This window comes from Aedes albopictus, chromosome 3 (assembly GCF_035046485.1).
Source record: "Aedes albopictus strain Foshan chromosome 3, AalbF5, whole genome shotgun sequence".
Taxonomy (NCBI): Eukaryota; Metazoa; Arthropoda; class Insecta; order Diptera; family Culicidae; genus Aedes; species Aedes albopictus.
In genome coordinates this window covers 413,167,586-413,180,874 of record NC_085138.1, presented here as the reverse complement: position 1 = coordinate 413,180,874, position 13,289 = coordinate 413,167,586, and the positions used below count along the sequence as shown (strand labels likewise).

General features: G+C 39.5%; 1 protein-coding gene across 3 annotated transcripts in view; it reads left to right on the top strand.

The window, feature by feature from the left end:
- Positions 1 to 13,289, top strand: part of LOC109621320 (insulin-like receptor) — a 216,496-nt gene that overhangs the window by 131,839 nt on the left and 71,368 nt on the right. For all 3 annotated transcript variants that reach the window (XM_029875643.2, XM_062856295.1, XM_029875644.2), the window contains exons 5-7: positions 10,459 to 10,618; positions 10,679 to 11,164; positions 11,225 to 11,372. In XM_029875643.2, coding sequence (XP_029731503.2) covers positions 10,459 to 10,618; positions 10,679 to 11,164; positions 11,225 to 11,372 — 794 coding nt within the window. The remainder of the gene's footprint in view (positions 1 to 10,458; positions 10,619 to 10,678; positions 11,165 to 11,224; positions 11,373 to 13,289) is intronic.

Below are 13,289 nucleotides of genomic sequence, written 5' to 3'. Positions count from 1 at the left end.
GCAGTATTTCCCTTGTAGTCCTTGGAGGATTTCCCTTGAAATCCTTGAAGAATTTCCATTGAAATCCTTGGACGATTTCCCTTCAAATCCTTGGAAGATTTCCCTTGAAATCTTTGGAGGATTACCCTTGAAACTTTTGGATTATTCCCCTTGAAATCCTTGAAGGATTTTCCTTGAAATCCTTGGAGGATTTATCTTGAAATCAATGGAGGATTTCTCTTGAAATCCTTGGAGAATTTCCCTTGAAATCCATGGAGGATTTCTCTTGAATTCCTTGGAGGATTTCCCTTGAAATCCTTGAAGAATTTCGATTAAAATCCTTGGACAATTTCCATTGAAATCTTTGGACGAAGTCCTTGGAAGATTTCCCTTGAAATCTTTGGAGAATTTCCCTTGAAATTCATGGAGGATTTCCCTCGAATCTTTTGGATTATTTCCTTTGAAATCCTTGGAGTATTTCCCTTGAAATCCTTAGAGGATTCCCCTGAAATCCATGGAAGATTCCTCTTGAAATCCTTGGAGGATTTCCATTGAAATGCTTGGAGGATTCCCTTGAAATCCTCTGAGGATTTCCCTTGAAATCCTTGGAGGATTTCCCTTGAAATCCTTGGAGGATTTCTCTTGAAGAATTTCCATTGAAATCCTTGAACGATTTCCCTTGAAATCCTTGGACGATTTTCCTTGAAATCCTTGGATGATTTCCCTTAAAATTATTGGAGGATTTCCCCTAAAATCCTAGAAGGATTTTCCTTGAAATCCTTGGAGGATTTCCTTTGAAATCCTAGGACGATTTCCCTCGAAATCCTTGGAGGATTTCCTTTGAGATCCTTGGAGGATTTCCTTTGGAAACCTTGGAGGATTTCCTTTGAAATCCATGGAGAGTTTATCTCCAAATTCCATTTATTTCCCTTAAAAATCCTTGAAAAATTTCCTTCGTATCATTGAAAAATTTCTTTCGAAATTCTTAAAGAAATTCCCTCTTAATCCTTCAAGGATTTTCTTCGATATCCTTGTAAGATTTCCATGGAAATCCCTCAAAGATTTCCTTCCAAATCCTTGCCTGCTTTTCCTTAAAATTCTTAGTGAATTTTCTTTGAACCCTCGGAAAATTTTTCGCGTAATCTCTTGACATCCTTGGAAGAGTTTCCTCGAAATTCTTGAAGTTTTTCTCTCGAAATTCCAAGTGGTGTTTCCTCTAAATCCTCGGAGGGTTTTCCTTGAAATCCTCGGAGGAGTTCCCTCGAAATCTTAGGAGGATTCCCCTCGAAACATGTGCAGAATGTGCAACTGTGTTAATATTGTCCAAACCGATTTTTTTTAAAGTTTCCTTTCTTTCGTACAAAATCTTCCAAGAGATTTTTAGAAACCTCCAAACGTCGTTTTCCAAAATTCCAAAAACCTTTTTTTTCAAAATTCTATAAACCTTTTAGTATTAAAACAGGTTGTTCGCTAGTTTTATTTTAAAACCAAAACAGAAGATTACAAACTTTTTGTCTCGCGATGCCTTTGAAAAAAACAAAATGAAGTTTGTGTTAATGTGTTTCCCGACGCGAGTGTTGAAATTTTTTTCATGTCGAAATTATGTAGATTCGATACTGACTTGTAATTCTTAGAAATTATTGGACTAGATTGGCATCGTGGCCAGAGCCTGAGTTTTGGGTCTAGTCTGGTTTATACATTTCTACATTTCAGACGAGATTATAGACGGAGTCCTGTGATTTCTCAAAATAATAACAAAGCTACCAGCTATTACAAAAATCAAAGCTGACCTCATGGAGGAATGTTTGATTGAATTTGGAGAAGTTTCCTTGGAAAATTTATTTTAGATTTATTTAACCTTAAAAGGGATACCTGAGGTCCATTGGACCCCAGACGCCTTTCAGAGCTCGTCTTTGATGGAACACACTCAGCGAGGTGACGAAACTGAGGCCATGAAGGTATCCCTTTTAGGGTTAAATACGCTCTCGGATCGGTAGCCATAGGAATTTACTGCATCTGAACAAATTTCCAGAAAAGATTTCGCACTCATGGAGTAAATTTTGTAGGACTTCCATCGGAAATTTATCATTGATTTTGATTTTCTGGATGTTGGGGTAATTTCTGGAGGTATCCTTGAAGAAATTCTCACAGAAACTTTCAGAAAGAATACCAGTAGGTATAATAACTTATTAGAGACATTTCTTTAAAAAAAAACTGAATATCCTAAATATGTATGTGGGAATCCTTGAAGAAATTAAAAAAAAAGTTTTCCTGATATAAATTTAGGAGACTTTCTAGAGGAATCTTTAAAACTTTCGGTGAAGTTTCAGAAAATTCTTCAAAAAAAAAAAAATACTGGATGGAACTTTAGAAGAAACTTTTTTAAGAATTGCTGGAGAAAATTCGGCCGAAGTTTTCGGTCAAATCCTCGGAGAAATTTGTGTAGATATCATCTGAGAATTTCTGCTACAATTTTCAGAGTAACTGTTAGACAAATCACTTGGGAAATTTCTTGAGAAACTTCTGTAATGACCCTAGGAGGACCTCTAACATCACCTCTTTAAATTACCTACACGTCGAAATTTTACTCAAGGAAAACCACAGAAGATATTTTTTACCATTTAGGAAATATCTTCTGTGGTTTTCCCTGAAAAAAAAGAAATGAATTTCTGAAGATTTTCTTTTAAGAATTCCAGTACGAGTTCTAAAATAAAATTTTGATAAAATACTTCAAAATAAATTCGGACAAATATGAAAATGATTTTGAGCTCAGAAAAAATAGAAAAGAATGCCTCGTGTAACCTTTGGAGGAATTCCTAAAAATATTCCCGAAGAAATTCTTGAAAAAAAAACTAGTAGAAACTCCAATAGAAATCAAACATTCTTTGAAAAACCTTCTGACGAATCTGAGGAAAGTCTAGGTTAAACTCCTAAAGAAATTCTTGGAGGAAATTTTTAAGAAAACCTGATAGGAATGGCCAAAAAATACTTATTGAAGTTTTCAAAATAAATTGCCATCATTTTTAAAAAGGTCTTCTAAAACAAGGGTAAACTCAAATAAATTCCATAAGGCAAACCTATTTGGTTTTTCCTCAGTATGTATGTTAGAATCTTCGTTGGAATTACAAAGAGTCCTTGGTTGGAATGGTACAACTTATAAAACCTCTAAAACAAAACCTTTAACTTTTAAGATATTTTTGGCTTATTCCTGCAAAGTTTGTTTCCTTTTCTTTGTAATTTCTGACGAATAAAGCAAATATTTGAGTTTCATTATCTAGAATTTTTGTAATGGTCTTGTTTTACATAAAACGCTAGCTTCTTAAAAAAATTGAAACTTGAAAACGGTTTGTTGAATTGAAGTAATGTCTTTGAAGATGTTCGAACTTTTCGAGAAATATACACTGAGAGTAATCTTCTTCTTCTTCTTCTTGGCGTAACGTCCTCACTGGCAGGGCTGGCATTTCCTCACTCACTGCGCGCAATGCGCAGTTTCTAAACGCAAAGCGCAAAGAGCAGGTGGCTACGCAATGAGAAATAAAAAGAACGCAGTGAGCAAACTCACACGCAGAGAGCAGTTTGCCATTACACACTGCGTTGTTTGTTCTGCTCACTGTGAAAGAGTGTGAAAGTAAATTGACAATGAGTGAGGCGAAACGAAGTGAAATCAGAGACAAACAGACGTAACACTGTCGAAATTTGCTTCCTATATTTGTCAAGATCCTGATTACTTTGAGAATTGATGTTTTCGGTAAAGTTGTTAGGCTGATCAAGGGCCTAAAGGTTATTGATCGTTTGATTCAGTAATCCACCACTAGGTGGTGCTAGAGGTCAAACAAATTTTATATTTCATATATCTCAGGATTCTGATCACTTAGAAAGTTGGGGTCTTCGGCAATGTTGTTTGGTAAGTTAAGGGCTCAAAGTAAATGGACCACTTGTTTCGAAACTCCGCCACTAGGCGGCGCTAGTTACACATTTGCAAGATCATGAAAATGATTGATTTTTTTCATTAAGTATTCAACATGCTGTAATTTTGTTTTCTTTGAACATATTCAAGTCAAGTCAAATGTTTTACAAAGACCAATATGTTAGCCGTAAATGTGCAAAATTTCATTTCATTCGGTTCAATAAATTTTGAGATATAGCAGTTTAATGAAAAATACTCAAATATGAATCATTTAACTAAAATCGCTCTAACTTCATGTAAAATTATCCAATCAACTCCAAATTTGTACCATTTAGAGCTAACTAGTTCTGCAATAAGCGATAAAAATTTGAGAATTTATGGTGCACTCTATGGAAAGTTACAGCTTGCTGAATATTTTTGCGATAATTAATAAAAGTTGCATGCTTCTTCTAATTGATAACTAGCGCCATCTACTGGCAGAATATTGAAACTATTTACCAATAAACTGAAAGGCCTTAACCAACCAAACAACATTGCCGAAGACACCATCTTTCTAAGTGATCAGAATCCTGAAATATTTATAATATAAATTTTGTTTGCTCTGTAGCGCCGCCTAATGGAGGAATTTTTAATCAAACGAATCATAATTGGTAAGTTCTTAACCAGCCAAATATTTTTTCTGAAGACATTAGCTATCGAAGTTATCACGATCATGAGATATTTGGTATAAAAAACTCGTCAGTATTACGTCTGCTTGTCTGTGACATAACAGAAATCACAGACAACAAGATATGACACATGTGAAAATTTCATACCGTATATCTCAGCACCATGATTATTTAAATAGTTAGTGTGTTTGACAAAGTTGTTAGAATAGTGAAGGTCTTGCTAGTGATAGGCCATTTGGTTATAAATACCTCCACTAGGTGGCGATAGCGATCAAGCAAATTTTATGTTCCATATATCTCAGGACTCTGATCACTTAGAAAGATGGTGTCTTCGGCAATGTTGTTTGTTTGGTTAAGGCCTTTCCGTTGATTGACAAATAGTTTCAATATTCTACCACTAGGTGGCGCTAGTTAAAAATGAGTAGAAGCATGCAACTTTAATTATTTACCGCAAAAATATTCAGCAAGCTGTAACTTTTTATTAAGTGCACCAAAAATTCTCAAATTTTTATCGCTTATTGCACAACTAGTTAGCTCTACGTGGTACAAATTTGGGCTTGATTGGATAATTTTACATGAAGTTAGAGCAATTCTAGTTAAATGATTCATATTTGAATATTTTTCATTAAACTGCTATATCTCAGAATTTAGTGAACCGAATGAAATGAAATTTTGCACATTTACGGCTAACATATTGGTCTATGTAAAACATTTGACTTGACTTGAATATGTTCAAAGAAAACAAAATTACAGCATGTTGAATACTTAATGAAAAAAATCAATCATTTTCATGATCTTGCAAATGTGTAACTAGCGCCGCCTAGTGGCAAAATTTCGAAACAAATTGTCCATGAACTGTAAGCCATTGTCCTACCAAACAACAATGCCGAAGACACCATCTCTCTAAGTGATCAGAGTCCTGAGATATATGAAATATAAAATTTTTTCGATCACTAGCGCCGCCTAATGGAAGAATTCCGTATCAAACTACCCATTACCAGTAGGTCCTTGACCAGCCTAATAATTATGCCGAAAACACCAACTCTGTAAGTTATCAGGATCCTGAGATATATAGGAAGACATTTTCGTCAATGTTTCGTTCGTTTATCTGTGATTTCTGTAATACCAACTGCGCAATGAGCAGCGCAATGAGTATGCGTGCATCATGTGTCCTTTACTCTTTGCGTGAAACAGATACAATACGCGCTGCGCCAAAACGCAGTGCGCCTCAAAGAGCAAAAGATCCGTGAGAATGAGCATCCGTACGCAGCACATTTGTTTGTATTGAATGCGCGCAGCCAGTGGCTCACTGCGTTTTTACACTTTGATGAGAATTCCAGCCCTGCTCACTGGGACAAAGCCTGCTTCTCAGCTTAGTGTTCAATGAGCACTTACACAGTTTTTAACTGAGAGCTTCCTCTGCCAATGACCATTTTGCATGCGTATATCGTGTGGCAGGCACGAAGATACTCTATGCCCAAGGAAGTCAATGAAATTTCCTTTACGAAAAGATCCTGGACCGACCGGGAATCGAACCCGTCACCCTCAGCATGGTCATGCTGAATACCCGTGCGTTTACCGCCTCGGCTATATGGGCCCTTACACTGCGAGTAATATTCATCGCGAATCTATGTTAGATGTCACATAATACCATTTTTCCAAAAATCATACCCATCGGTTTTTTTAATTATGCGGTAGAAAGCTGACTTCTAGTCTCGAAATTTGTCAAGTAGCTCAGCATGGTCAAATACTACTAACATTTTTTTTGCGGCCATTTCTTTACTTCAAATGAAAGTTCTATCCTTTCCCTTCAATGAAATCTGACGTTTATGATATATTAATAGAGAGTTTGATGAGATTTTAGTACACGGATCACCCAAGAACAGGCTTGACAGAAACTCCCTCGCGAGAAAATGAGGAAGCGATTTTGGCGACTTTCTAAGGAGTGAAAACAAAACTCAGAAATCAAAACGTAAATTCTCAACAGCATCGAGTGTGAGCTTGACTCATAATTTCTTGTTGTGTTTCTCACGTCCACTCACACTCAAAAAGTACTCGGTAGCTCCACTCTCATACAAAGAAAGACTCTCAAGGCGAAAATCGCACTCCGATACCCGAAATAATCATCGTCTCTTTTTTCGTTCTCCTCTTCCTCGCTCAGTTTTTATAACCTCTCTGTTTGGGGTTCGTTCGCTCTTTCCCAACGAGGCAGAAGCAAAACACAGCTCTAAAACATGTTAAAAAACTCTTTTGATTTCGAGGAGGCTTGATGCCCAAGAATTGACCATATCTTTCTGTTCTAAGATTCTTCCAGCATTCTTCTCAGGATCTCAGGATTCCGTCAAAGACATCCTCAAACATTCGTTTGGGAATCCGTTCTAGACATCTCATGGAATCCGTGAATGTTTCCCTCACAAATCCCTCGAGTATAAATACAGGAATTCATCAAAGAGCTTTCCAAGAATCCATGAAGAATTTTCAGGAATCCGTTAAATATTTATCTAGAATTTCGTCGAGGACATCTCAAGGAACTCGTCAAGGATCTCTTCATCGAGGACCCCTACAAAAATGTACCGAAGATCTCGTTAGGATTCCAAAGAGTATCTTTCAAGGAATCCGTAAATAGCGTTCCCAAGAATCCGACCAAGTTTTCTGCATTATCTCTTTCAGGAATTCGTCAAGGATTTCAACGGCAATCCGATCAAATTTGTTTCCAAGAATTCGCCCAAGATATCTCTAGGAATCCCTTCAGGGGTTTTGTAGGAATCACAGATGAATCCAAGAATCCATAAGTGATCTCTCCAGAATTCCGTCTAGGATTTCATCAGAAAACCGTGATAGATTTCATCTATGGTTTCCCCAGGGATCTCTTCAGGAATCCGTTGAAAATCCACCCTAAGGATTCTCTAGACAACGTCTGGTCGAATCCCCCAAGGATCTCTTCAATCGTTCCGGGTCACTCTGGAAATCTATCTAGGATTTATCTAGTAGAATTCTCTGCAGGATTTTTGCAGATTCTTCTAGAATTCCTTCAGAAATTCGGCCAAAATTCCTCTTCAAACCTGTCGAAGATCTTCCAAGTAATGCGTCAAAGATATTACTTCTCTAGGAACACATTCAGGACTTCTCCAGAGAATCCGTCTAGGATTTCTCAGGGATTCCGTCAATGTCTTCATGCAGAGTTCGTCCAGGAGTTCGTTCAAGATTTCTCCTGAAATTCTGTAAGGATTCCTTAAAAATATCGAGGATTCCTTTTGGATATTTCAAAAAATCTGCCTAGAATGCCCTAAAGAACTTACCAAGCATTTCTCCATTAATCTGAAGATCTCTCCATAAATTTGCAATGGAATATCCAAGAATCTGTCAATTATCTATCTAAAATTTCGTCTCTAATAGTTCGTTGGAGATCCTGACGGAAATCCACCAAAGACCTCTCCAGGAATCCGTTTAGAATCTCTACAAAAATCCGACCATTTTTTTGGCACCTAAATCTGATCTTCAGAGAACGAACAGTCTCTATCTATTTAACCCAACCAAAGAAGTTTGCATTTCTATAAATGAAGTTCAAATGAATCAATAAAAAAATAGTTTTAGTGTATAATCATTGGACACTTGAATGAATATTTATTGGTGAGATCGTTCTATGTTATTGAAAGAAACAACAGAATTTGATGTATTAATAAAACAATATTTTTTTCTAGTATTTACTTGTCAAATACTAAAAAGTTCGTCACTTTAAGTGTCGACTTAACTGCCGGGGCCACTTGTTATTTCAAATCATAATTTTATAGATATTTCTTAACCCTTTGGAGCCGGAGGGGCCATATATGACACTAGCATTACGGCAGTATAAATTCACTGATTCGATAAAACAGAATATGTACTGTCTTCGGCAAAGTTGTTGCAAATTGAGTCCTGTTAGGGAAAAATGGGAATTTTATTTTTGGAGTTTTCGCCACAAATACTAGCATTACATACTGGGATCAGTGAAGCTGTTGACGTCTACAATGTCATTTACGGTCACTATAGGGATATTCCAGGTCAGCCAAACTACCTTGGGTTTCAGAACTTCAGGTCTACACTCGTAACAGTAGCCATATATGTTATACTGAGTAACGTTGCATAATCAACAGCAGTTACGGGAGCAATCTGAAGTCTACTAGCTTATTATCAACCTTTGGGACATTCAGGGTCTTCCAATCTGTTCTACAATGAAGTCCTTCAAATCTACAAGAATAACTTTATGTGTTTTCGCCTTAAATAATAGTATTGCATAATCAGCTGGGATCCCCGAAGCTCTTGAACTCTCATTCATTTAGAGACACAGGGATATTCCAGGTCAGCCAAACTACTTTGGAGTTCAGGACTTCAGGTCTACATTCGTAACAACAGCCATATCTGCTGTACTGAGTAACGTTGCATGTTTATCCGTGGTTACTGGACCAATCTGAAGTCTACTTTTTTTTATTATAAACCTTTGGGACATCCAGGTTTGTCCAAACTGTTCTCCAATGAAGTCCTTCAAATCTACAAGAAGAGAATGTTCCAGTTCTGCCAAACTATCTGTGAGTTCAGAACTGCAGGTTTCTGGTATATCTGACAGTCATACCATAGATATATCATAAGTTAAGTCGTATAATCATCGCAGTACAGAATTATGCGAATTTAAATGACATTTTGCGAGTTCGCTCGCACGCTTATGCGATTAAGTTAAGTTCATCGTAATAAAACGTCAGAATATCGTTAACTACAATGTAGTCATACCTAATACAAGATTATTTGTATTCTTATACGACTTTGTCAGATTCAAAGCAATAAGTTCATAAAATAACATCATATGCGATGAAAACTATCCCTCCGCCGTACTTATATGCGATAGTAACTTCAAATAATAGTATTTTATACGGTGTACTGCGTGCATCCTTCGACTACTGATTGTCAGGGATATTTTATCGTTACTTAGGTTAATTGAATTCTAAACTGGAAATTTCTTTATGAATGTGATGTTCACAAAATCATCTACTATTTTGATTTATTTTACACGATTCACATTGCGATAAATCCGTTACGTTTGCGATCAGCGGTCAATGGGGCAGGGCACAGCTGCAAGGGGATGCACCGGGCCGGGATTGCATAGGTGCCAGCCGGCTGGTGCCATTCTCGGATGTACCCCTCCTTGCAGAAACAATCCGAAGGACACCGGAAGCAGCGCACGGTGCTGGCACGTTTATCACAACCCAGCTGCTCACAGGGTCCACAGCACTGAAATTCCTCGTTCTTCGGACAGGAACCTGAATGTTGAGTAGTTAAATTAAATTGTTCCAAAAGGGCGAAGTAATCTTACGAATCCGTTCGTTGGGCGCATTAGGACATACAGCGGTAGACCCTTTCGATGGGACTGTTGCCATTGTAGAATAAACTGTTAGAACTACTCCAACTAGAATGATTTTTGATGAGATCATTGTGACTGCCAAACTTGATGTAACAATATTAAGCTTGGGTTAGCATCTATATAAGCTGCTATTATCAGGTGTCCGGATTGTGCTCACAAAACAATGCACGAACTATCAAAATGTCATTTTCGTGTGCATGGTTCACCTCGTGAATGCAAATTGAATCACAATGGTTATTTAATTGACTACAATTTAGTGGTAATGCTTAGAAATCAAATGTATATTGACATTCTGGTGACTTGATTCTAGATTAACGTGAGGCCCATAGCCGAAGCTGCAAACGCGCTGGTATTCAGCATGAGGGTGGTTGGGTTCGATTCCCGGTCAGTCCGGAAACCTGTCGCATGATACGAATTCAAATTTTTTTTGAATATTAGATCATACTTAAGTGTACAGTATTCCAGACCATAACTAATACTCAACTTCTTCTCTCTCCCTTCTCTTCCTGCAGGACAATCAAAAGGACAACGTATGCCCCATCTGCCCGTCGGAATCGACGGCCGTCATGTTACCAAATGGATCCAAACAGAAATGTCCCGCCGCACCGGTCCGGGGCGGCAACAAGGACCACAAACGAACCCTCTGCTGGAACGCCAATCACTGCCAAACTAGTAAGTACCAATGTAATGTCCTGTTCTTCCAACCATTCAACTTGTTCTCTCCATATTTAGTCTGCCCACCGGAATGTCCGAAGTCCTGTTCCAAGACGGGGGTCTGTTGCGATCACGAATCCTGCCTGGGCGGGTGCAACCTGCCCAACACATCCGCCTGCACCGTCTGTCGCCATCTGAGCATTGATCCGGCCGGAAAGCGACAGTGCGTTACCAAGTGTCCACCGAACACCTTCAAGTACCACACCCGTTGTGTAACCCGGGACGAGTGCTATGCCATGAAGAAACCGATATCGCTCGATTCCAATCCGGATCTGCCGGATCAGCCGTTCATCCCGCACAACGGCTCTTGTCTGATGGAGTGCCCGCTGGATCACGAGCTGATCACCGAACTGAACAAAACCCGCTGGTGTCGGAAGTGTTCCGGAACGTGCCCCAAGCGCTGCGAGGGGTCTAACATCGATAACATACAGAGTGCCCAGCTGCTGAAGGGATGCGAAATTATCGACGGGTCGCTGGAGATTCAGCTGAGGAGTAGGGGTGGAGGTATGGGTACATTTAAGACCAAATCTTGCAGTTATTTAACTTGTGTCTTCTTCGTTTCAGAAAACATCGTCAAAGAGTTGGAGAACTTCCTCAGTAGCATCACGGAGATCAAGGGCTACCTGAAGGTCGTCCGCTCGTACCCGCTGCTCTCGCTGGGGTTCCTTAAAAAGCTGAAGATCATCCATGGCAAGGGCAACAAAGTCTCGAAGTAAGTTTTTCATTATGTCTTAATCCTTGAAACACGCAATTACTCGCAAGGGATCAGAACTTTTCAAACCACAGTCCAGGAAGTCTCCTAAAATCCGTCCAGGATTTCTCCTGAAATCCGTCCAGGATTTCTCCTGAAATCCGTCCAGGATTTCTCCTCAAATCCGTCCAGAACTTCTCCTGAAATCCGTCCAGGATTTCTCCTGAAATCCGTCCAGGATTTCTCCTGAAATCCATCCAGGATTTCTCCTGAAATCCGTCCAGGATTTCTTCTGAAATCCGTCCAGGATTTATTCTTAAATCCGTCCAGGATTTCTTCTGAAATCCGTCCAGGATTTCTTCTAAAATCCGTCCAGGATTTCTCCTGAAATCCGTCCAGGATTTCTCCTCAAATCCGTGCAGGATTCCTCCTGAAATTCGTCCAGGATTTCTCCTGAAATCCGTCCAGGATTTCTCCTCAAATCCGTCCAGAACTTCTCCTGAAATCCGTCCAGGATTTCTCCTGAAATCCGTCCAGGATTTCTCCTGAAATCCATCCAGGATTTCTCCTGAAATCCGTCCAGGATTTCTTCTGAAATCCGTCCAGAATTTATTCTTAAATCCGTCCAGGATTTCTTCTGAAATCCGTCCAGGATTTCTTCTAAAATCCGTCCAGGATTTCTCCTGAAATCCGTCCAGGATTTCTCCTGAAATCCGTCCAGGATTTCTCCTGAAATCCGTCCAGGATTTCTCCTGAAATCCGTCCAGGATTTTTCCTGAAATTCGTCCTGGATTTCTCCTGAAATCCGTCCAGGATTTCTCCTGAAATCCGTCCAGGATTTCTTCTGAAATCCGTCCAGGATTTCTTCTGAAATCCGTCCAGGATTTCTTCTGAAATCCGTCCAGGATTTCTCCTGAAATCCGTCCAGGATTTCTCCTGAAATCCGTCCAGGATTTCTCCTGAAATCCGTCCAGGATTTCTCCTGAAATCCGTCCAGGATTTCTCCTGAAATCCGTCCAGGATTTCTCCTGAAATCCGTCCAGGATTTCTCCTGAAATCCGTCCAGGATTTCTCCTGAAATCCGTCCAGGATTTCTCCTGAAATCCGTCCAGGATTTCTCTTGAAATCCGTCCAGGATTTCTCCTGAAATCCGTCCAGGATTTCTCCTGAAATCCGTCCAGGATTTCTCCTGAAATCCGTCCAGGATTTCTCCTGAAATCCGTCGAGGATTTCCCCTGAAATCCGTCCAGGATTTCTCCTGAAATCCGTCCAGGATTTCTCCTGAAATCCGTCCAGGATTTCTCCTGAAATCCGTCCAGGATTTCTCCTGAAATCCGTCCAGGATTTCTCCTGAAATCCGTCCAGGATTTCTCCTGAAATCCGTCCAGGATTTCTCCTGAAATCCGTCCAGGATTTCTCCTGAAATCCATCCAGGATTTCTCCTGAAATCCGTCCAGGATTTCTCCTGAAATCCGTCCAGGATTTCTCCTGAAATCCGTCCAGGATTTTTTCTGAAATACGTTCACGAGTTCTCCTGAAATCCGTCTAGGATTTCTCCTGAAATCCGTCCAGGGTTTCTCCTGAAATCCGCCCAGAATTTCTCCTGAAATCCGTCCAGGATTTCTCCTGAAATCCGCCAAGGATTTCTCCTGAAATCCGCCAAGGATTTCTCCTGAAATCCGCCAAGGATTTCTTCTGAAATCCGCCAAGGATTTCTCCTGAAATCCGTTCAGGATTTCTCCAGAAATCTGTCCAGGATTTCTCCAGAAATCCGGTCAGGATTTCTCCTGAAATCCATCCAGGATTTCTCCTGAAATACGTCCACGAATTCTTCTGAAATCCGTCTAGGATTTCTCCTGAAATCCGTGCAGGATTTCTCCTGAAGTCCATCCAGGATTTCTCCTGAAATCCGCCCGGAATTTCTCCTCAAATCCGTCC